Below are 25,093 nucleotides of genomic sequence, written 5' to 3' on the forward strand. Positions count from 1 at the left end.
CACCTCAGGGGAGACTATGGCCCAGTGGTAATGTCACGAGAGGACGTGGGTTCGAATCCAGCCAGGGCAGGTTGTGGAATTTAGGTTCAATTCAAAACCTGGAATTAAGAGTCAAAGGATGACCGTGAAACTGGTGTCAATTGTTAGAAAAACCCATTTGGTTCACCATTGTCATTGAAGGAAGAAAACTACTGTCCCTCCCTAGTGTGGCCTACATGTAATACCACTAGTCCATTGCCTCCGCTGAATTGTGAATGTGCAGATTGGTTGGATTGGCTGTGCTAAATCGCCCGTGATGTGCAGGCGAGGTGAAGTAAATATAGGGTTACAGGGATATGGCTGTTCAGAGAGCTGTTGCAATGAGCCAAGTGACCTCTATCTGCACCCTAAGGGTTCGATGCCTATTCAGGTATAAACTACATGTGACTTCAGACCCATAGTGAAGTGGTTGACTCTTAACTGTCCTCTGGGCAATTAGGGATGGGCATTAAATGCTGGCCCCAGTCAGCAACATCAACATCCCATGAATGATTTTTTTAAAAAAAGCTTTTTAAACCTTTTGTATGTTCCCCAACCTGTGGACAGGTCTTTCCGAGTGAGAGGTACCTAAGGAGACATCTCCCAGTGCACGGTGGAGGAGGAGTCTTCAAGTGTCAAATATGTAAAAAGTCGTTCAAAACCGAGCACTATCTCAAGCTTCACCTTCTCATTCATTCTGGTAGGTCTCAAGGAACCCCTGGCTTTAAATTGAAGAAGTGGGGCTTGGTTAGCTCAGTTGGTCAGAAGGCTGGTCTGTGTTACACCAACAGCACGGGTTCCAATTCCCACACGGGCTGAGGTTACCCGTGCAGGGCTCTCAATCTCTCCCCTCGCTTGAGACGTGGTGACCCTCCGGTTAAACCCCCCTCCTGGTTCTGAAGCAGGGTCATTGGACCTGTAACGTTAACTCCACTTTCTCTCCACAGATGCTGCCAACACTGCTGGAAAAACTCAGCAGGTTCGGTTTTCCCTCGTGTCCTGATTGGTTGCCCTGTTTTTGGGAGCTCACTGGGCCCACTTGGAGGTCTCTGTGTGAAATGCTTTGGAGATGTCGCGAGGTTTTGATAGAATGACAAACTAAATTGACACAAAAACAATAAAATTACAGCCAGAGAATTCTCAGGCTAAAAGTGAAAAGCGAAGTGGCGTTGTTTACAGTGTTCTGGAGTTCACCAGCTGAAATAAATCCTAGCCGTGTGGAACTGGGATAACACCATCTATATTTATGTTTAAAAGCAAAGACAATACCTTTGGGATGGAACCCCATGTAATTGCAAGGCCCCAGAGAGAAGTAATAGAGCGAGCTGTTTACTATGCATATTATGAAGGTGAACATTTATAATTCCCAAAGGTGGTGCAATTAATTTCTATTCACATTTCACCACACTGAATCTATGCTTGTGAGGAGCTGTTAGAATATTTTTAAGTTACTGTGCATCGTTTATTCAGGAATGCAATCCCTTGGGGCAGTTATGACAGGACTCATCTCTGAGCTGAGGCTTTCACAACAAAAGTTCAAAGGTCACTTCTAGTCCGAGCTTCTCTGAAACGCATTCCTGCCTTAGTTATAGGTGTTGGAGAAAGTGAGGACTGCAGATCAGAGCCAAAAGGTGTGGTGCTGGAAAAGCACAGTAGGTCAGGCAGCAGCCAAGGAGCAGGAGAGTCAACGCTTCGGGCATAAGCTCTTCATCAGGAATGTAATGATTCCTGTTGAAGGGCTACTGGCCAAAACGTGTAACCAGCAAGCATTGATTTATTGTCTGTCCTATTTATTGTTCTTCAAGAAGGTGAGAGGGAGCTGACCTCTTGAACTGCTGCTGTTCTTAGAGTATAGGGACCCTCTCAGTGCTCTTAGGGAGGGAGTTCCAGGATTTGGACACTGAGGGAGCAGCAATATATCTCCGAGTCAGAATAGTCAGTGGCCAAGTGTACAGTCTCCTCTCCCTGTTATCTCGTCAAATTACATTTGATCAAGTATCTGGGGATATTCATCTACAATCATGGCGCTACACAAATGCACATTGTTGTTGATGTTGATAAATTTATATTGATGCAAAGTCCAAGACTGACTCTGTTGTTTGGATTATTCTAACTGTTATCAGCCATTTGTGTAGATGTGCCTAGAGGAGCTCAAGGATAGTGCCATCACAGAGAGAGCAGGTGATATAGGAACCTACAATATTGTCGCCAGATTGTCTCATCACGAGGGAAATGTGTCCCGAATTAACAAAACTCTCTAGAGATCTGAGGTTAGTCTCATTGAAGACTTCATTGATGTACAGGTAAAATTGCCGTGGTCCTAGAGAGAAGCGACTGGTGACGGTTTAACCTGAGGGTCACCATACCTCAGGCAAGGGGGCAGGTAGAGAAGGTGAGTCCTTCACGGTAAACCCAGCTGTGCAGAACTTAACCCGCACTGTTGGCGTCACAAGCCAGCTGTCCAGCTAACTGACCTATTGACTGGATGATCAACTACTGTGTTAAACAGAGAGCTATCAAGGTTTCCACTGACTGGGGAGGTGATAATGAGAAGTAAGAGATGTACGGGCATTGGGAAACAAACCAGGGGCAAGTTATGACAATGACAATGGAATATTCTGCCTGTAAAGGCAGTGTAAACAGATCCAATATTAACCCTCAAAGCAAAATTGAATGAACGTATTGTTTCCTGCATCCCTTGGGACATGTCTGCCATTGGTTAGGCCAGTTGTTATTGTAAATCCCTAATTGTCATCAAAAGGAGGAGAGGTTTGTAGGAGTATGGTGGGATGGGTTGAGACTAGCCAGAAAGGGTAGACGCTAGCTTCTATACCGTCCGTCTCTATAAATTGTGGAGTTGTTATTTCCTGGAAAAACATCAGTCTGGATTAAACAGAATAGTTGAAATGTTCAATTGACATCCTGGAGTTTTTTGCTTAATTTATTACGGGTTATCTGATGTCAAGGTGAATGTTAAGAAATTTGAGTGAATGGTCAATGCTAAGGCAGCAGCGTAAACCTGAATAAGTTAGCAAGCTTCCTTATTGGGCAGCCTGAGACAGAGTCTGTCATTAAATGAATGACGTTTCACACACTGTACAAAATGCTTTCTTTTAATTCTGTCACCAGATGTGGATGTTGCTGGCTGGGTCAGCATTTATTGCCCTTGAGAAGGTAGCGGTGAGCTGCTGTGTGGTACCATGTCAGTCCTTGAGGTGGTAGATGCAGCCCTCAGTGCAGTCACGGGGAGAATTCCAATGCTTCGACCCAGCGACAGTGGTATCTTTCCAAGGCAGGATACTGAGTGTCTTGGAGGGGAATGTTAGTGGCTGTTATTGCCACTAAATGTCAGGCTATTGTTTGAAGGATTGAGATGGCCTAGGTTTGGAATGTTTCCCAGTGTTGGCATAAGGCCATGTTATTACACAATTTGTTTTAATCATTCAGGGGATGTGAGTGACACAGCTGGGCCAGTACAGTTTAGCCCATCCATATTTGCCCTTGGACCAATGGCAGTGAGCTACCGTCTTGCAACACTGCAGTCCATGAGCTGTAGATAGACCCACAATGCCCTTAGGGAGCGAATTTGAGGATTTTGACCCAATGAAGGAACAGTGATATATTTCCAAGTCAGGATGGTGAGTGGTGTGGAGGGGATCCTGCAGGGGGTGGTGTTCCCATGTATTTGCTGTCCCTCTTGATTTGAAAGGTGCTATCTGAGGTCCTTGCTGAAATTCTGCAATGCATCTTGTAAGCCCCATAAGAAATCAGAACAGGAATAGGCGCTGGGCACTTTGGACCTGCTCCACCATTCAGTAGGAGCATAACTATGCCCTCTGGTCCGAGATTCTCCCTCGAGAAGTGGTTGAGGCCAAAACATCATGTTTTCAAAGAGGGAGTAGATACACCTCTGTGGCTCATGGGATGAAAGAATATTGGGGGAGGGTGGATTTAGGATATTGACCTCAATGATCAGGCTTGATCATAATCAATAGGAGAGCAAGATTGAGGGGTCAAATGCTGCGATGTTTGTATCCTCTCAGCACTGACCCTGTCAAGCCCCTTAAGAATACGATATATTTCATGAGATATGAGACCACCTCTCATTCTTCTGCATGTTCCTCTGTATCTGCTGCCTGGTTTTTCTGGATGGTGGTGGTCACAGGTTGGAAGGTGTCAGTTTTGGTGAGTTAATGCAGTGTATCTTGTAGCTGGTGCACTCTGCTACTGTCCGTGGGTGTAGAAGAAGCCAACGTTGGAGGGATTTGTTGGGTGCTTTTTCAGTGTCACCAAACCTGTGCTAAGTCTGACTGTTGGGGATTCGCTTCAGGGATTGCTGCTGTTTCTGTTCAGTTGCCTTTGTCAGAGTTACAAATGCTTTAATGATCTAGTGAAACAGCTCCACGGCTTGAGAGCGGGTGGTGCTCACTGGACTTTACGTTCTGTAAGGTCCCACCTGCTCCAGAAGTGAGGAAGGGCGTTTCTCAACAGGTCATTTAGAAACTATCTCCAGTCTGTGTGTAGAACCACAGAAATGATACAGGTACAGATGGAGGTGGTACAGCCCACCTTGAGCATGCTGACCCAAAGGTACCCGGATGGTCGCCCTGCCATTGGAGGGATATTATTAAATTGGAGGGGTTCAGAAAAAACATCATCAGGACTAGAGGGTCTAAGTTATAAAAATAGGTTGGATAGGCTCGGACTTTTCTCCATTGGAGTGTAGGAAGTTGAGGTGTGACCTTAGAGAAGTTTATAAAATCACAAGGGCATAGATAAGGTGAATAGCCAAGGTCTTTTCCCTGTGGTGGGAGAGTCCACAACTAGGGGATTTTAAGGTGGGAGGAGAAAGTTTTAAAAAAGTCATGAGACGCACGTTCACACAGAGAGTGGTTTGTGTGTGGAATGAATTGCCAGATGAAGTGGTGGATGCAGGTACAGTTAAAATTTTTAAAAGACATTTGGATAAGTTCATGAATAGGAAGTGTTTGGAGGGATGTGGGTCAAGCACAGGCAAGTGGGACTAGTTTGTTTAGGGAACAAGATCAGTATGGACGAGTTGGACCGAAAAGTCTGTTTCCATGCTTTATGACTCAATGTCCTTTTGAATCCCATCTTCCTGCACACAGCCCTGTGGCTTAAACCACTTAGTGCACCTCCACCACCAACAGAATTAGCGAACTCCAGACACACACCATGCTTGACATGTTGTCTTTTGGGTTCTTGTGCTGAGGGAGTGTCCGCACCTCTGAGCCAGGAAGCCCTGAGTTCAAATCCTACCTGCTCTTGGTGTGTTTAATAACATTGCTGAACAGATAGGTTAAGATAGGGAAGAAGTGTGGCAAAGGGCTTGTGTGGTGCAGTGGTAGTGTCTCTATCTCTGAGCCAGGAGGCCCATGTTCAAGTGCCACCCGCTCCAGAAATGTGTAATGACATCCGTCAGCAGGTCAATTAAAACTGTCTCTAGTCCGTGTTACCTTTTGGATTCTTGTGATGTGGAGTAGTGTCCCTACCTCAGAGCAAGGACGTCCAGATTGAAGTCCCACCTGCTCCAGATACACATCGTGAATCATAAATAGGAACTGTGTTCGTCCTCAGTGTGGAGTTAGCTTCAGGACAGGGAAAGGTGGAAACTAATGTAAGCCTCTGAATGTCTGCCTCATTCAGTCAGTGAATTTGAAACAGGCAGCTTTATTTTATTCCTTATCTTTTGTCGTCTTTGGGCAGGTGAGAAACCGTTTAAGTGCACATTATGTTCAGCAGCATTTAATCGCAAGGATAAAGTGAAGAGGCACATGCTAACCCATGATCCCATCAAGAAGTTCAAGTGCCCTTTCAGGTAGGTTTCCCTTCGTTTCTCGATCTCTGGGTAGCTGAGGAGGCCATTCGGGACATTGTGCATGTGATAGCTCTTTCAAAGGTCGCTTCGGTCAGCCGGTCTAACTCTATATACCAGCCTTGGCTCGATATCCATTTATATGTTTGAAGAGCGATAATTTTTAAATTTCCGATTTAAAAATAAGAATTGGCCCAGGGCAGGTAGAGGGTACAGTGGACAGTAAAAGACCTCATCATCCCATCCCCTGTGCCTGAGGATTTGGGGAGGACCATTTAGGACGGAGATGAGGAGACATGTCTTCACCCAAAGAGTAAAAAGTGAGGTCTGCAGATGCTGGAGATCAGAGCTGAAAATGTGCTGCTGGTTAAAGCACAGCAGGTTAGGCAGCATCCAAGGAACAGGAAATTCGACGTTTCGGGCCAGAGCCCTTCATCAGAGTGGTGAGCCTGTGGAATTCATTACCACAGGAAGGAGTTGATGCCAAAACATTGAATGTATTCAGGAGGCAGCCAGATATAGCACGTGGGGTGAGTGGGATCAAAGGTTGTGGGGAGGAAGCAGGATTAGGCTATTGATTCGCCATAATCATAACGGATGTTGGAACACGCTCGAAGGGCTGAATGGCCTCCTCCAGCTCCTATCTTCTATGTCTCCTACACAATGCAGGTTTGAGGGAGTGTTCCATATTGTGTGTGTGGGTGGGTAATAAATGTTGGTTGTGCCCCTGATTTACAATCTTTCAAAAACAAAATTTAGTGCCTGGGCTCCCCACACTAGCATGGATTGAGGTGTGGCAGGAAACAGAATAGGAGTAGATGGATCATTGTGAGATTCGTAAACTGTGATTAGCAGGGTACCACACGGCCCCAGCTGTTCACAATAAATTCAGGGATTTGAGTGTGAGGCCTAGATGCAATTTCCAAGTTTGCACAAGTCGAGGTGGGAATGAAGGTTGTGACTCCAAAGAGTGTTCAAGGAGATTTAGACAATATGGAGAAAGTGAGGACTGCAGATGCTGGAGATCAGAGCTGAAAATGTGGTGCTGGAAAAGCACAGCAGGTCAGGCAGCATCTGAGGAGCAGGAGAATCGACGTTTCGGGCATGAGCCTTTCTTCAGGATTTAGACCATATACTGAGTGAGTGGACAAGAACAAAGCAAATAGAATATTCAGTGAGAATGTGTGAGGTTACTAATTTGGTAAGAGAAACAAACGCAGGTCATTTCTGTGGGATTTAAAGGATTGGGGCGGGTCAACTTGCAAAAGGATGTGCATGTTCTTGCTCAGAAGGTCGCTGCAGATGCAGCAAGCATTGGGAACACAAATACTGTTGGTCTTTGTAGAGGGAGGATGAGGAAGCAGGAGGAAGATGTCCTGCTGCATTTATACAGCACCTTGGTGAGAGTGCACCAAGCTTTGGTCCCTTTATCCAAGATGAATATATTTCCATAGATGGAGCACAAGAAATATTCACCACACTGTCTAGAGATGGTGAAAGTGCTTTATGAGGGGAAATTGAGATTAGGTCGTCCCTCACATCATCGCTGATGTCACACACTCAGTGACTTCCGCCCCCCCCCCCCCACCCCTAATGCTGTGTCTGCCACCACTTCCGCCCCCACCAGTGCCACTCACCTGCATTCTGCTGACACGCCCCCCACAGATCCCACTGTCACCATCTCCGTCCCCCAGAACCCTGAGGGGAACACCACCCCTGCTCGTGATTCCACCCCCATTCCCCCCACCACCACACCCACTCCAGTTACAGGCTCCGCGCCCCCAGTCCCAGTTCCACACCAGGCCCTAGCTCCCAGCCCTGCTGAGTTTTCACCATCCCTCCAGACCTCCCCCTCACTGAAGACGAACGATCAGTCCTCAGCAAAGGACTCACCTTCATCCCCCTCCGCCCACGCATCAATGAATTTAATACACACCGTGACATCGAACAATTCTTCCGTCGACTCCACCTCCGAGCTTATTTTCACAATCAGGACTCCCGCCCACCTTCCAAGGACCCTTTCACCCACCTCCAACACACTGCATCCACCTGGACACCCCGCGCTGGCCTATTACCTGTCCTCGACCTCTTCATTTCCAACTGCCGCTGGGACATTAACCACCTCAATCTGTCTACCCCCCTCCCCCACTCCAACCTCTCACCCTCACAATGCGCAACCCTCCAATCCCTCTGCTCCAATCCCGACCTCACCATTAAGCCAGCGGATAAAGGGCGCGCAGTGATACTCTGGCGCACTGACCTCTACACCGCTGAAGCCAGACGCCAACTCAAGCAAACCTCCTCCTACCGCCCCCTCGACCCTGCCCCCCCCCCCCCCCCCCCCCCCCCCCCCCCCCCCCATCACCAGACCATACAGAACCTCATCACCTCAGGAGATCTCCCACCCACAGCTTCCAACCTCATAGTCCGGGAACCCCGCACTGCCCGGTTCTACCTCCTTCCCAAGATCCACAAGCTCCTGCCCCACTGAATTCATCTCTACCTACCTCGACACTGTCCTATCCCCCCTAGTCCAGGAACTCCCCACACCCAATCCCTAAACAGCTCCATCCACCATGACCAGGGCCTCCAAGCCCTCCGTTTCTTCCTCTCCTGACTTCCCCAACAGTACCCTTCAACTGACACTCATTCGTTTGGCTGAACTGGTCCTCACACTTAACAATTTCTCCTTCGAATCCTCCCACTTCCTCTAGACCAAAGGGGTAGCCATGGGCACACGTATGGGCCCCAGCTATGCCTGTCTCTTTCTTGGCTACATAGAACAATCCATCTTCCGTAGTTACACCGGCACCACTCCCCACCTCTTCCTCTGCTACATTGATGACTGCATCGGTTCCACCTCATGCTCCCGCGAGGAGGTTGAGCAATACATCAACTTCACCAACACATTCCACCCTAACCTTAAATTTACCTGGACCATCTCTAACACCTCCCTCCCCTTCCTGGACCTCTCCATCTCCATTAATGACGACCGACTTGACACTGACATTTCTTACAAACCCACCGACTCCCACAGCTACCTGGATTACATCTCTTCCCACCCTACCTCTTGCAAAAATGCCATCCCGTATTCCCAATTCCTCTGCCTCCGCCGTATCTGCTCCCAGGAGGACCAGTTCCACCATAGAACACACCAGATGGCCTCCTCCTTCAGAGACCACAATTTCCCTTCCCACATTGTTAAAGATGCCCTCCAACGCATCTCGTCCACATCCCGCACCTCCGCCCTCAGACCACACCCCTCCAACTGTAACAAGGACAGAATGCCCCTGGTGCTCACCTTCCACCCTACCAACCTTCTCATAAGCCAAATCATCTGCCGACATTTCTGCTACCTCCAAAAAGACCCCACCACTAGGGATATATTTCCCTCCCCATCCCTTTCCACTTTCCGCAAAGACCGTTCCCTCCGTGACTACCTGGTCAGGTCCAGACCCCCAACAACCCACCCTCCCATCCTGGCACTTTCCCCTGCCACCGCAGGAACTGTAAAACCTCCTCCCTCACCTCCATCCAAGGCCCTAAAGCAGCCTTCCACATCCACCAAAGTTTTACCTGCACATCCACCATTTATTGTATCCGTTGCTCCCGATGCAGTCTCCTCTCCGTTGGGGAGACTGGGCGCCTCCTAGCAGAGCTCTTTAGGGAACATCTCCGGGACACCCGCACCAATCAACCACCACCGCCCTGTGGCCCAACATTTCAACTCCCCATCCCACTCTGCCAAGGACATGGAGGTCCTGGGCCTCCTTCACCGCCGCTCCCTCACCACCAGGCGCCTGGAGGAAGAACGCCTCATCTTCTGCCTCGGAACACTTCAACCCCAGGGCATCAATGTGGACTTCACCAGTTTCCTCATTTCCCCTCCCCCACCTTACCCCAGTTCCAATGTTCCAGCTTGGCACTGTCCCCATGAGCTATCCTACCTGCCAATCTCCCTTCCCACCTATCCACTCCACCCTCCTTCCTGACCTATCACCTCATCCCCTCCCCCACTCACCTATTGTACTCTATGCTACTTTCTCCCCACCCCCACCCTCCTCTCATTTATCTCTCCACTCTGCCTCTGTTCCTGACGAAGGGCTTTTGCTCGAAACATTGATTTTCCTGCTCCTCGGATGCTGCCTGAACTGTTTTTCCAGCACCACTCTAATCTAGAACCTGTATTCTCTAGAGTTTAGAAGAATGAGAGGCAATCTCATAGAAATTTAAAAATAGTTGGTAGTTTGACAGGGTGTAAGTAGGAAAGATTGCTTCCCACACCAGAGACTGGGAGACAGTCTCAAACTAAAAGGCCAATGATAGTTGGTTCTGCTATAATGCATATTTCTTCAACATGAATTGGCTTTAAGGCAGTTGAAGGATATAGACCGTTATTTGTAGAATGTGAACTTTCCTTACCTGTATTGGCTCTAATGTGATTCCGGTCCTATGGTGCGGCTACTGTATGATCATCTTATAACGCAAGGAGGTAACTTTCACCTTATAGTCATGAGTCATAGAATCATAGAGATACTGGTCCGCATCAAACACGGCCGGTCACCTTTTACACAAAGGGGCTTGTGGACGAATGATCTCAGATGTTTGTTGGGTTTTCCACCTTCCCCAGGATCCTGTCTGGTTTCACCTGGGGCATACTATGTAGGTGGTGTGATACTGAAGGGATCCCAGTTGTGACCTTTGAGCATCTGAACACGTTCGGAACCTTCAGGTCCTGCGTTGGCACCAAAGGTAGTTGGTGGAGGACACCACTGGAGATGGTTTGTCCAATACTTCAGGCCAGGGCTAGGCTCAGGGAACTTTAAACTTTGGACCTTTGGATAAGTTCTTTAAGATCTGTATGTTTTTCTTTATCTTTTGGCTTTTTTAGTTTTATTAAATTCTGGTTTTGTATTTTAAGATGCTGATTTTGTACACTTTTCACTGCTGCTCCTGTATTCCTGTGTTTTGAGTACACATGACAGTAAAATCAAATTCTAATCAGATTTGTCCATTGCTGATGCCAGCCTCTGACATGGTGTGATGTCCCCTTCCCCACAGCCCATAGCCTGTCCCTGTCTCTCATTAACCTTCCGAACATAGCTGTCGGATTGGCTACATGGTTGTCATTCCTGCCCACTTGGTTGGGAACGGTGGCTGCTGTGCAGTCAATCAGGCTGTGCCTCTGAGATTCTCTCGAGAGAACCAGTCAGGAGGGAATCACTGACGGGAAAGAGGAATATACCACCTGAAGCAGTAGAGAGTATAGCAGCAAATTAACTACATGTGAATCAGAACTGAAAATGTGTTGCTGGAAAAGCACAGCAGGTCAGACAGCATCCAAGGAACAGGAAATTTGACGTTTTGGGCATAAGCCCTTCATCAGGAATGAGGAAAGTGTGTCCATCAGGCTAAGATAAAAGGTAGGGAGGAGGGACTTGGGGGAGGGGCGTTGGAGATGCGATAGGTGGAAGGAGGTCAAGGTGAGGGTGTTAGGCCGGAGTGGGGTGGGGGCGGAGAGGTCAGGAAGAAGATTGCAGGTTAGGAGGGCGGTGCTGAGTTCGAGGGATTTGACTGAGACAAGGTGGGGGGAGGGGAAATGAGGAAACTGGAGAAATCTGAGTTCATTCCTTGTGGTTGGAGGGTTCCCAGGTGGAGGATGAGGTGCTCTTCCTCCAACCATCGTGTTGTTATGGTCTGGCGATGGAGGAATCCAAGGACCTGCATGTTCCTTGGTGGAGTGGGAGGGGGAGTTGAAGTGTCGAGCCATGGGGTGGTTGGGTTGGTTGGTCCGGGTGTCCCAGAGGTGTTCTCTGAAACATTCCGCAAACTTTCTCCTCCTACATGTGAATCAGACAAAACATCTTTCCAATATTTCTTCTGTAACTTGAGAGATTCCAAAAACCTCCAGGGATTTGTTAACATTGACCAATAGCTGTTCTTTTGCAATAATTTGTCAGCATCTTTCCACCCTCATTGGATCAGACAATTGCCTTCCATCCCCTGGTGATTGGTCAGTATTGAGCATTAGCCATTCTGTTCCAGGTGATTGGTTAGTATTGACCAATAGCTGTTCTGTTCAGAGTGATTGGCCAGGAGCTGTTTCCCGCTCTGGTATTGGAATCTATGAGTGAGTGACTAGGTCCACTCTTTCTGCTTTGCATCATTTACAGGGTACACTCTGGTTGTACGAAAGAATTCAACAGACCTGACAAACTGAAGGCTCATATAATCGCACACTCAGGTAGGTACAGCAACTATACTCTTTTAAGTTTCATCAATTAAACCCTTTTCTTTGGAAAAAAAAACAGACTTATTTCTGTCTCCCACTGCTCGGCATGTGACCCTGATTGCTGATTCCCAGGACCTTGGTCAAAGCTCGTTGGGAATCTGTAGGGTGAAGTATTCTAATCGAAGTGGGTGACAATGGTGCATTTCGGTATTTTCTTCTCCAGCCCATAGCTCCCGCAGTCCCAGTCTCTGTCACACTACTATCCCTTTGCTGCAGGTTCCTGATGAAGGGCTTATGACCGAAACATCGATTCTCCTGCTCCTCGGACACTGTCTGACCTGCTGTGCTTTTCCAGCAACATACACTCTGCCTTTGACAACCAATCACCTGTTTCTCCTGTGATATAACTTTTTGTGATCATTTGAAATTCGGCATTCTTAGATTTGTCCTGATGGGTTCAAGCTAAGGAGCTTTGCTAACATGTCTGTCAGGAAGACTCAATTTACAGGAGCACATTATGGCTGATCCCTCTCTAGATTCCATCCAACTTGACTCGAAATTCTTTTGTATGTCCCTCTCCAGAAGAAGGAGAAGATTCCTTATTTCCTAGTTTCTCTCCTGAATGGTGTGATGTTATGTCTCCACGGTAACCATTGGGAGAGCTGCTAGACTCTCCCAGCAGCTGAAAATGTTTTTGCCTAGGTAACCCATCCAGTTCCCTCAAACCCCTCCGGAAGCCTCGATCGAAATGCCACTTACATTTATATGGTTTAGGGGAGGCATGGTCATACAATGGGTGGGTTGCGCTTCGGCGGGTTGGTGTGGACTCGTTGGGCCGAAGGGCCTGTTTCCACACTATAAGTAATCTAATCTAAAAATCTAAACAATGGTACTATTGCTGTTCTAGAATCAAAAGGCCCTGGCTAATCTTCCAAGGATGTGAGTTTGAATCCCACCACACCCGATGGTAGAATTTAAATTTAGTTAATAAAATCTGGAACGTGAAACTTTAGTCTCAGCGACAGTGACTGTGAAACTATCATCGATTGTTGGAAAAAGCCACTAATGTCCTTCAGAGATGGAGATCTGTCATCTTTACCCGGTTTGGCCTATACGTGACTCCAGACCCACAGCAATGAGACCGACCCTTAACTGCCCTTTGAAAAAGCTAAATTCAGCTCCTGGTAGAGGTCAGACTGGGTAAGAAATGGAGACCTTATCGGTGATGCCCACATCCAATGAGAGAATCATATTTTTATTTAAATAAATGTGCCATTTTGTCAGTCCTTTGTGAACTTTGGAAGTGCCTTGCTGTGCTGATGGGGGTTTCCTGAAGGAGATCTTGAAATGTAATTTAGTTTGTGTTTTTGTTTGTTTTGGCTGCAGGAATCAAGCCGTACAAGTGCCAGTATTGCAGCAAGAGCTTTAGCCGCCGCGCCCACATGGTGGAGCACCAGCACTCGCATACAGACACCTACACCATCCGCTGTGCCCCCTGTGGCAAAGGCTTCACCCGTGAGAAATACCTCAAGCAGCACCGGTGCGGGCTGTTCGCCGGGCGTGGGGAGGAGCGCCAGGCGCGGAAACGGCGTCCCGGTAGCCGCCGGGGCCCCTGCAAACCCAAGAGGGGCCCGGCTGAGAGCCACACTGCCCCTGGGACAGAGGAGGGAGTGGACGGTGGGCAGGCCGGGCAGCGCAGGGAGGAGCACGTCATCGTCCTGTCAGAGTCCGAGGAGGCAAATGCCACCACCAATACCAACCAGAATTGGCTGACCATCTCCAGCCCAGGCAACAGCAACTTGACCGAGCTGCCCAGCAGTCAGGGGGTAACTATGGTTACCGTTCCTGTTTACATCCAAGCCTCGGAATAACCAGGCTCTGAACGGACCTTCCCACTACAGCACAGACTAGTTTTTTTTATATATATTCAATAAATATATGTAAATATGAATATATCAATAGCTGTCTTGACAGAGAGAATGATTAAAAACTTTGTACAAAATAACCCCGGTTATCCAAACGTTAATTATCCAAACAAGATCTCAAGGTCCCGTAAAAACGTGATCAGTTACCTGAACAATCAGTTATCTGAACCAAATACTCCCCGCCGTCTTGTTCAGATAATCAAGGTTGTTCTGTACCTTGTTCTCCCTTCATCCTAGAATTCTTTCAACTGACAAAGGTCACTTTGGAAACTTTGAGAGCTGGCTTTATAGTATCTCGGCTGATTCGCAGTGCTTGATAGCCTTCAAATGCACAAATAAAAAGCACTTTTCCAATTAACGGGAAAAGGTTTTCCCTCAATTCATTTATATCCAGCTGAGGGGAGGAGGTGACATCACTGAAATGGGAAATGGTGTGATCTCTGTGACGTTTCGGTGTGGCTCCGTGTGAAGGTATTCTCTCTTTGGAACACAGAAGAAGGAAAGAGTTGCATTTCTCTAGCAACTTCCACAAGCCTCAGGATATCCCAAGATGCTTCATAACCAATGAAGTATTTTTTGATGTAGTCCCAGCAGGTTCCCACAAACAGCAATGATAATGAGGCTGGGTTAGCTTCGTTGACTGGGCAGCTAGTTTCTGATGCTAACAGCAACAGCTCAAATCCTGTACCAGCAGAGGTTACCTAAGGTCAACTTCTACCCTGCCCTGAAACTGGTCACCCCCAGGTTAAACTACCACCAGTTTTCTGTCTCTAATGAGAGGACACAGCCTGTGGTCCTCTGGGACTATGACAACTTTACTATTGACTGGAAGGTGCATTTACAGATGTAGATTTGATGGAAAATACTGTCTCAGAAACCTGGGCAGAACTCGCATGGTGTCTTTACTTTCAAACGGATAAGGTAGTTGGGCCTTTGGATTCATGTGTAGAATTTGATTGAGTTCATCACCAGCTCACTGTAACATTTACATATACATGTATTTAGAGAAAATGTACAAAATTCCAAAGGAGTTCGAAAGAAATCGGAGCAAGACTCAATGGTAAGGTCCTAGGGAAGTGTTGCTGAATAACGAGACCTTGGAGTGCAGGTCCACAGTTTCTTGAGAGTAGAGTCCCAGGTGGATAGGATAGTGAAGAAGGTGTTTGGTATGCTTTCCCTTTATTGGTCAGAGTATTGAGTGCAGGAGTTGGGAGGTCATGTTGCGACTGTGCAGGACATTGGTTAGGCCACTTTTGGAATATTGCGTGCGATTCTGATTTCCCTCCTATTGGAAGGATGTTGTGAAACTTGAAAGAGTTCAGAAAAGATTTACAAGGATGTTACCAGGGTTGGAGGATTTGAGCTACAGGGAGAGGCTGAACAGGCTGGGGCTGTTTTCCTGGGGGGAGCGTCAGAGGTTGAGGGTGATCTTATAGAGGTTTATAAAATTATGAGGGGCATGGACAGGGTAAATAGGCAAAGTCTTTTCCCTGGGGTCAGGGAGTCCAGAACTAGAGGGCATAGGTTTAGGGTGAGAGGGCAAAGATTAAAAAGGGACTTAGGGGGCAGCTTTTTCACACAGAGGGTGGTACGTGTATGGAGTGAGCTGCCAGAGGAAGTGGTGGAGGCTGGTACAATTGCAACATTTAAAAGGCATCTGGATGGGTATATGAATAGGAAGGGTTTGGAGGGATATGGGCCAAGTGCTGGTAAATGGGACTAGATTGGGTTGGGATATCTGGTTGGCATGGATGGGTTGTACCAAAGGGTCTGTTTCCATGTTGTACACCTCAATGACTCTAGTGGTGACCTGTCCATTTGTGATTTCCCTCCTTTTAATTCTAAACAAAAGATAATCATTGTAAGCATCTTTGGCTTACACAATTTTTGTTTTTAGATTACTTACAGTGTGGAAGCAGGCTCTTCGGCCCAACAAGTCCATACTGACCCTCCGAAGAGCAACCCACCCAGACCCATTCCCTTCCATTAGCATAGCCAATTCACCTGACCCGCACATCTTTGGACTGTGGGAGGAAACCGGAGCACAACCACGCAGACACGGGGAGAACGTGCAAACTCCACACAGTCAGTTGCCCGAGGCAGGAATTGAACCCGGGTCTCTGGCACTGTGAGGCAACAGTGCTAACCACTGTGCCACCGTGCCGCCCACTAACCACCGTGCCACCATGTTCAATTTAGCTGCTAAGTCTCTCAGTTTAACTTTAACCAAAGATCTCAAAAAATAGTCCCTTAAAGATTTTACTCACAGAATAATCTTAATAATAGCCAAAATCATGTTGCAAATCCAACCTTTGTGACATACTTCACAACAACACTCAAGAATGTAGGTTTGCTCGCTGAGCTGGAAGGTTTGTTTTCAGATGTTTCGTCACTATACTAGGTAACATCATTACTGAGCCTCCGGATGACGCTCTGGTGGTAAATGGAGTGCAAGTCAATGTGTTTGTTGATAGGGTTCCAGTTGGAATTCTATGCTTCTAGGAATTCTCGTGCATGTCTCTGTTTGGCTTGTCCTAGGATGGATGTGTTGTCCCAGTCGAAGTGGTGTCCTTCCTCATCCGTATGTGAGGATACTAGTGAGAGAGGATCATGTCTTTTTGTGGCTAGTTAGCGTTCATGTATCCTGGCAGAAACAGGCAGAAAACTAGCCACCAGGATACGTGAACATTAAATAGTCACAAAATGACATGACCCACTCCCACTAATATCCTCTCTATCAACAAACACATTGACTTGGATCCCATTTCCCACCCTCTGAGAAAAATAACAGGAAATTATGTCACTACAGGAAATGATGTCAACACAGAAAATGACATCGCCAACCCAAGGAAACCTGAACACTTATAGAAAGCAGGTCGGAGGCTCACTGATGATGTTACCTAGTATGGTGACAAAATGACTGAAAATAATCCTAACAGCTCAGCAAGCAAAGCTTCATGCAGAACCTCAACCTAAGCTACAAATCTTCTCAAAACTCGCTAGCACTCCAGAAGATTAACACCGTCCACGACAAAGCAGCCCACTTCATTGGTCCCACATCCACTCCCTCTACTATCACACTCAGTAGTAGCAGTATGTACCATCTACAAGATGCACTGCAGAAATTTGCCAAGGCGCCTCAGACAGCACCTTTCAAATCCATGACCACCTTCATCGAGAAGGACAAGGACAACAGATACATGGGAACACCATCACTTTAAAGTTCCCCTCCAAGTCACTCACCATTCAAACTTGGTAATATATCACCGTTCCTTCACTGTCGCTGGGTCAAGTCCTGGAATTCCCTCCCTAATGGCGCTGTGGGTCAACCTACAGTAGGTGGACAGCAGCAGTTCAAGAAAGCAGCTCACCTCCACCTTCTCAAGGGCAACTAGGGACAGGCAATAAATGCTGGCCCAGTCAGTGGTACCAACATCCCACAAACTAGCAGACAGGAAAGCTCCTGTTTCTAAACCCAGTACCTCAATTACTCATTTTTAAAATTTTGTTGATGTCTCTTCTGATCCCACACAGAGCCCCAACTTTGTTATGACACTAGCTGATGGTAGTAATGAACAGTTGAGGTAGCTGAGTAAGTTTTAAAGTTTTTGTTTACTGTGAAGGTCAGTCAGTGAACAAATTCACAACAGCCAATGTTCTTTCCACAGAAGAATCTAAAAGCTTATTGCACTCAAAACACTTTTAAAAAGTTACACTTTACAAGAACTATTTGAAAATAGTCCTGCTACAAATATCAGAAAGGATAATTGAACCCTTTTACAACTCAGCAACAGCGATAAGATATTCAAATCTCAGGGATGGTTTCATTGCTTTCAGTCTAAAGCTGCATATCCAGCAGGCATGACTGTAATCAGTTGTGTTTCTGCATTACCCAATACTATTTTCATTAGTTTATATAACTTCCTGTGATCCTTTAACAAGTTCCAACCCAGCCCATTTCCTCCTTAACAAAGTTCATTAAACATAGGTTTTGAAAAGATTAAAACCAATTCCTTCACTCCAATTGCAACTTCTCCACTTCTAAAATGATTCTTTAATCCAGGCCTGTGTAATAGGACCATTTATGACCTCTGGGAATATTTGCTTTGTAGGATGTCGCCCCTGACTCTTCAAAAACATACTGTTTCTGGAGTGTTTTCTCATTGAGTTCTAAGCCACTCGATGACGTTTCTCCTGCACTAATTATTTTGGAGTCTGCTCAACTATCAGCACATCTGCAGTTATAGAACCGTTCTCACTGAGTGAAACCTGTACACTTCTTTGGGATGATTAAACTTTGACCGTTACTAGGTTACTGTCACCATGTAACAAGGACTTGTGTTCTCTGTTCCATCCTGATTTCTTAATGCACTGGATCCACAAGTGTTATGATGTTGTGTTGCAGCTTTATAAGATTTTGGTTAGGCCACACTTAGGGTATTGTGTTCAATTCTGGTTGCCAAATTACAGGAAGGATGTGGAGGCTTAGGAGAGGGTGCAGAAGAGGTTTACCAGGATGTTGCCTGGATTAGAGGATACGAGCTTTAAGGAGAGGCTTGGGTTGTTTTCTCTGGAGTGGCAGATCTGAGGGGACACCGTATAGAAGTCTATGAGCTATACAGATAAGGTTGATGGTCAGAATCCTTTTTCACAAAGTTGAAATGTCGAAAACTAGGAGACATGTGCTCAAGGTGAGAGGGGGAGAATTCAAAGGAGACGTGAGAGGCAAACGTTTTACACAGGGATTGGTAGGTGTCTGGAACACGCTGTCAGGGCTGGTGGTGGAGGTAGATACGATAGGGGAGTTGAAAGGGTTTTTAAGCACATGGATATACAAGAAATGGAGGGATATGGAGCAAGGGCACGCCTAAAGAATGAGTTTAATTTGGCCTCAGGTTTGGCACAACATTGTGAGCTGAAGGGCCTGTTCCTGTGCTGTACTGGTCTGTGTTCCAACTACTCACCTCAAGGGTTTTAATATCATGGTTAAATAAAAGAAATCTCCAGTGATCCCATAATCCCTCACAATCTAGGAATATAAGTGAAATTTAAACATTATTTCTCTACTTTCCCAAGCAATAATGATATATAATGAACATTTGTGACATTACCCTTCAGGTGATGCTAAAACCAAGTCTTCTTCTGACCTCTCAGATAAGTGATAAAGTTCCCGTGACACCATATTGGATAGCAACAGGGAAGTTATCATTATATTTTTGAGAGTTTGCTGTATGTAGGTTACTTGCTGGATCCCACATTACAATAACAATCATTAATATTATTCCCTAAAGGACCTTGGACAATACTCTCCATTCCAGAGACAGAACTGATTACATAGCTTAAGATGCACCACTCCACATGAGACATGGGTCAAAGCAATGAGGCAGGCTTCTGTGGTGGTATTTCATTGCAATAGTGATTAGTGATTTTTGAGAAGACCTGTAGTTCAGGTTGAGGTTCTGGTTGTAAGTTTGCTTGCTGAGCTGGAAGGTTTGTTGTCAGACGTTTCGTCACCATGCTAGGTAACATCATCAGTGAGCCTCCGGTGAAGCACTGGTGTTTAGTCTCGCTTTCTATTTATGTGTCTTGGTTTCTTAGGATGCATGATATCATTTCCGGTCTTTTTCTCAGACCATGGTAGATGGGGTCCAAATCGATGTGTTTATTGATGGAGTTCCGGTTTGAATGCTACGCCTCTAGGAATTCTCATGCATGTCGCTGTTTAGCCTCTCCTAGCCTGATGAATGGTGATTCTTCTACAAAACTACTCCAACAGCTAGAAAGTGGCTTTCATTTATTGCCTATCCTTGGTTCCCCTTCAGAAACTGGAACCATAGCAGAAGCCCACAATCCTGAGAAGAAATCATAATTGAAACTAAGAACAGTTGAGGGTGATGACTGAGAATGTGGTGGTGAGCCTCCTTTGTGAACCGCAGCAGTCCTGGGGTGTAGGGACACCCACCACACAGAAGGGAATGCTGGGATTTTGATCTAATGTCAGAGAAGAACAACAAAGTCAGCACATTGTTCACTTTGAATGGATCTTGCATGTCATGGTGTTCCTGTGTGTATGCTGCCCTTGTCCCTTCTATGTTGGGATATCCTGCTTGCCAGATGTGTGATAGGAATGTGAGGATCACAGTGGGAGGTGCAGAAGGCACTCCCCAGTATTAACTCTTTCAGACTCTTACATCCTTACACATCACGTATGGGGTGGCATAGTGGCTCAGTGGTTAGCACTGCTGCCTCACAGCGCTAGGGACCTGGGTTCGATTCCAGCCTTGGGCCACTGTGTGGAGTTTGCACATTCTCTCCGTGTCTGCATGGGTTTGCTCCAGTTTCCTCCCACAGTCCAAAGATGTGTAGGTTAGATGAATAGGCCATGCTAAATTGCCCATAGTGTTCAGGGATGTGTAGGCTAGGTGCATTAGCCAGGGTAAATATAGGGTAGGGGAATGGGTCTGGGTCGGTCACTCTTCAGAGGGTTGGTGTGGAGGGCCTGTTTCCACACTTAACTTTTTTTTAGAATTATAATATTTAATCATCAACGGCCATTCAGTCATTCAAACTCATCATCACACCAGCCACTGCAAATGCAAGGAACAAAAGGGATTTCCCTCTTTTGCTTTACCATCCACTCAGGCAGAGATGAGGAGAACTTTTTTTCTCAGGGGGTTCTTTGACTCAGAATTCTGTGCCTCAGAAGGTGGTAGAGGTGGAGATCATTTAATATTTTTAACACGTAAATAAGTCCTTATTAAGCAGGACAATCGAGTGTTAGGAATGTGGGATTCAAAACATAAATAGGCCAGCTATGATCTTACTGAATGGCAGAGCAGGCTCAAGGGGGTTTAGATTAGATTACTTACAGTGTGGAAACAGGCCCTTCAGCCCAACAGGTCCACACCGACCCGCCGAAGCGCAACCCACCCATACCCCTACATTTACTTCTGCTCCAATTTCACGTTTGTGTGCTTGTATCATTTAGTTATAGATTCGGAACTGTGCAGATAGAAGCTCTTTGGTCTATCCAGTCTGCACTGATCCCTCTGAAGAGCATGTCACCCTATCCCATAATCCTTCATTTAACCTGGCCAATCTTTGTGACTGTGAGAAGAAACCGGAGCACTGGGCAGAAACAGGGAGAATATGCAAACTCTGCACAGACAGTCGCCTGAGGCCAGACCCGAACCCAGGCCCCTGGTGCTGTGAGGTAGCAGTGCTCACCAATGAGACACCGTGCCACCCAGCTCTTGGCCTGTCGCTTTCAGGAGGATATTTATTGGGAGGACATAGAGGACCGGGTATAGTTTGCATCCCTTTGAAACGCAGTGGGATTAACGCCACAGGGGCATGCTGTGGTGGCCAGTGTTGAGGGCAGAGTGGACACACTACAGGAGGGTTGGGGGTGAGGTGTAGGTCATCTTCATGGAGCAGAGGTCTTCTGGATTATTTTCAGGAAAATATCTGTAGCTTTCTCAGGGGGAGTCAATAAGGTTCAACCTTTCAGTGGTTTTTGAGGTAGGGGAGGGTTTGGTAAAGAAACCTGCCCCAGTGAGATCTTTCCTGTGTTGGGAGGAATTACCTTTAAGAGAATATCGGTCGGCGGACAGTTAATGGGAGGCGGCGGATCGGTCCGTTCCCTTTAAGACGTAGAGACGTGATTGCGTCATGGCGAGGGCGCGGTGACGTTGGGGGGGGGTGCGTGCTCCGGGCCTGCTCAGAGGCGGCGGAGCCTGAGCCTGCGGCTGAGGGAGAGCCCGAGTCCGATCCCGTGTCCGCCCGGGGACACCGCACCGCACCATGAGCGTGTTCGGGAAGCTGTTCGGCAGCTCGGCCAAGGCCGGCAAAGGGCCGAGCCCGCAGGAGGCGATCCAGAAGCTGCGGGACACCGAGGAGCTGCTGACCAAGAAGCAGGAATTCCTGGAGAAGAAGATCGAGCAGGAGCTGGTGACGGCGCGGAAACACGGCACCAAGAACAAGAGAGGTACCGCCCGGGGGGGGGACAGGGACCGCCCGGGGGGGGGGGAGAGGGACCGCCCGGGGGGGGGGGGAGAGAGGGACCGCCCGGGGGGGGGAGGGAGAGAGGTACCGCCCGGGGCGGGGGGGGAGAGAGGGACCGCCCGGGGCGGGGGGGGAGAGAGGGACAGGGACCGCCCGGGGGGGGGGGGGGAGAGGGAGGGACCGCCCGGGGTGGGGGGGGACCGCCCGGGGTGGGGGGGGAGAGAGGGACCGCCCGGGGGGGGAAAGAAAAAGGGGGGAGGGGAGAGACGAGACCGCCCGGGGGGGAGAGAGAGAGAGGGACTGCCCGGGGGGAGAGGGAGGGACCGCCCGGGGGGGGGGGTGGAGAGAGAGGTACCGCCCGGGGGGGAGAACAGGGACCGCCCGGGGGTGGGGGGAGAGAGTGGGACGGGGGGGACAGGGGAGTGAGGGAGGTATCAGGGCAGGGAGAGGTGACAGGTTAGGACTGGGGGAGGGGGAGCGGAACAACATGAGGTACCAGAGACAAGGGAGGGGAGTGGGGGACAGGGTGTGGGTACGAGGGGGGATTGGGGTAGTGGAGGGGAAGAGGACCGCAGACACTGGGAAGATACTGTTCAAAGCCCTGTTTCTAATTTCCCCCCCCCCATCACTGTGGACCCCCCCCCAATCCCTTCACTATGGTTCCCCCACCCCCAATCCTTTACTGTGGACCCCCCCCCCCCCCCCATCCCTTCACTGTGGTTCCCCCACCCCCAATCCTTTACTGTGGACCCCCCCCCCCCCCCCATCCCTTCACTGTGGATCCTCTCTTTCCCCCCCCCCCCCCTCCAAATCCTTTCACTGTGAATCCCCCCCCATCCCTTCACTGTGGATCTCCCGCCCCCCCCATCCCTTCACTGTGGATCTCCCGCCCCCCCCATCCCTTCACTGTGGATCTCCCGCCCCCCCCATCCCTTCACTGTGGATCTCCCGCCCCCCCCATCCCTTCACTGTGGATCTCCCGCCCCCCCCATCCCTTCACTGTGGATCTCCATCCCTCCCCATCCCTTCACTGTGGATCCCCCCCTCCATCTCTTCAATCTGGATCCCCCACCCCTCAAATCTCCTATCTACTTCTCTAAATAACCCCACTACTTCCCCTCTGATACTCCCTCCATTCCTCTTCCTCCTGTGTTCCCAGCCCAGCCTCCCCCACCCCCAATAAAACGCATCCTCTCCAACCTTAGCCAATTAAAACATCCCACCCCAAAAAGCACCCCTTCCCCACCCACTCCAAACAGCCCTCTTTTCTCCCTGTACCCCAAAGAAACTGCATCCCCCTGCTCAAACAGCACGGAACACTCCCTACCTTCAGTGACCAGCCACAAATTCCCACTGCCCCACCACTCCATGAACTCAGACCTGTGTGGGTGTGCGTATTTGTATATGTGAGGAATCTACGTGTCCGAGTAGATTTCTTGCCACAAGTCTAAATGTGTATAAACATCTTCTCTAACTTGGCTCATTTCTAACCAAGCTGTTTCTTAGAGCAGTGAAGCCTCACTAAATCAACAGGCTCATGTGAAATCTGTCATATGCATCTTGTTAAATGTTTACAGTGTTAGTGTGAATCGTGATCAGCCAGCATAGTTGACTCTGGTAAATCTGACTGGGCTGGGCAATTAGGACTGAACTCAAAAAGGGCTTGACTCAAAAGGCTATCTTTTGTTGTTGTGGTGTCGTTGTCCAAGCAAAGTTTTGATGAACATGTCTTAGATGTATATATTTTTCTAGTTGTGATCAAAAGTTAGTGAACTGATGAGGTCGTGTCTGTTTTTAAAAAACATACCAGATGTAGGCAAGGCAGTGCCACTGTGGTGCCATATTGTTAACTGTTGAGTTTCTCCAACAGTGTCTCTTTATTTCAGGCCTCCAGTATCCACTGTAGTTTGCTTTCTGAATGCTACATTGGCAGCTATGTTAATTGTACGAGGCACTTGATGGAAATGACTGGAATTCAACCTCCGCAATAGAGTTGGTGCAAGCTAGCAATGCTAACTCACACTCAGGAGCACAAAGTGTTGAATTGACAGTGGTATATTTGACTAAATTAATTCAAACTTTTAAATGAAGTTGAAATTATTTTCAAAATGAAACATTGTGTGACAGACCGTTGCTCTTTTCCTTCAACACAAAACAAAGCACATCATTTGACAGATAAATGTAAACTAAAAGCTTCACATTGCAAGTTTTTAATTAAAATGCGAAAAAATTTAAAAAATTTAAAACTCACCTGAATGGTAACTTAAGAATACAGTTAGAACGAAACTCTGAAAAATAAAACGAGAAGTTTGTGAAACTTTAAGATTCTTTTCACAGCATCCAATCTTTTTAAAAAAAAATTATGCTCTTATTTTAAAGTTGTGTCAACACTGGAAAATCTGAGGCAAGTTAAAATAATCAGAAGGGAAGACGGTAAAAAATATCCTTAATGTAAAAGTCATATTCTTCTTCAACAAATTTGCTGCATTCCATCATTTGATGTAAGTATCAGGGAAAGTGACAACACTGTTGTCACGTGTCTAGATGCTGATATCTCTGCCTTTTACATATCTTTTGCACACTTAACATATTTTGGCTTAGATAATTGTGCTCCTTGCTGTGGACGTGAACTGTTCTGCTGCAAACAGAGTTCATGAACTAGAGAAAAAGTCATTAGGATCACTGATGCTACTTAATTTATTGCCCTCCTTTCTTCTCTGGGTTTAATCTGACAGAATTTCATCCAGAACTGCGGAAAGTGTCCAAAATTGGAACTTCTTTTGTTATTCCCTAAAATTCCCTTTAAAGATAGAAGTTTTACCCATAAGTAATCCGTGAGGAGACTGTTACATGAAAGTCGCACATCATATTCTACTTCTACAGCTGCGGAGTTGAATGTCTATTTATTGTTGTATTTTCCTGTCCAGGCTGTATGCCCCTCTATCCACGGACATTCTTGTGGTCTGAGATTTTACACATTTCAATGGACCCACAGCCTTTGAGTAGACTTCGTAATTTCTTAGCTGCAGAGTTGCGTTTTTTTTCAAAAGTTTATTTAATTTCACAGAAAAGGGTCTT

At 47.3% G+C, this 25,093-nt stretch overlaps 2 protein-coding genes across 3 annotated transcripts in view; both read left to right on the plus strand.

Annotated features, from left to right (window-relative positions):
* The window catches only part of znf341 (zinc finger protein 341), a 45,674-nt gene extending 31,583 nt beyond the window's left edge, over nucleotides 1-14,091 (plus strand). The window contains exons 12-15 of the mRNA XM_060836170.1: nucleotides 586-718; nucleotides 5,746-5,857; nucleotides 12,028-12,098; nucleotides 13,473-14,091. Coding sequence (XP_060692153.1) covers nucleotides 586-718; nucleotides 5,746-5,857; nucleotides 12,028-12,098; nucleotides 13,473-13,957 — 801 coding nt within the window. The 3' untranslated portion in view covers nucleotides 13,958-14,091. The remainder of the gene's footprint in view (nucleotides 1-585; nucleotides 719-5,745; nucleotides 5,858-12,027; nucleotides 12,099-13,472) is intronic.
* A 7,608-nt stretch (nucleotides 14,092-21,699) lies between these two features.
* chmp4ba (charged multivesicular body protein 4Ba) overlaps nucleotides 21,700-25,093 on the plus strand; it is a 51,092-nt gene continuing 47,698 nt past the window's right edge. For both annotated transcript variants that reach the window (XM_060836541.1, XM_060836542.1), the window contains exon 1: nucleotides 21,700-21,998. In XM_060836541.1, coding sequence (XP_060692524.1) covers nucleotides 21,815-21,998 — 184 coding nt within the window. In that variant the 5' untranslated portion in view covers nucleotides 21,700-21,814. The remainder of the gene's footprint in view (nucleotides 21,999-25,093) is intronic.

This window comes from Hemiscyllium ocellatum, chromosome 15 (genome assembly GCF_020745735.1).
Source record: "Hemiscyllium ocellatum isolate sHemOce1 chromosome 15, sHemOce1.pat.X.cur, whole genome shotgun sequence".
NCBI lineage: Eukaryota > Metazoa > Chordata > Chondrichthyes > Orectolobiformes > Hemiscylliidae > Hemiscyllium > Hemiscyllium ocellatum.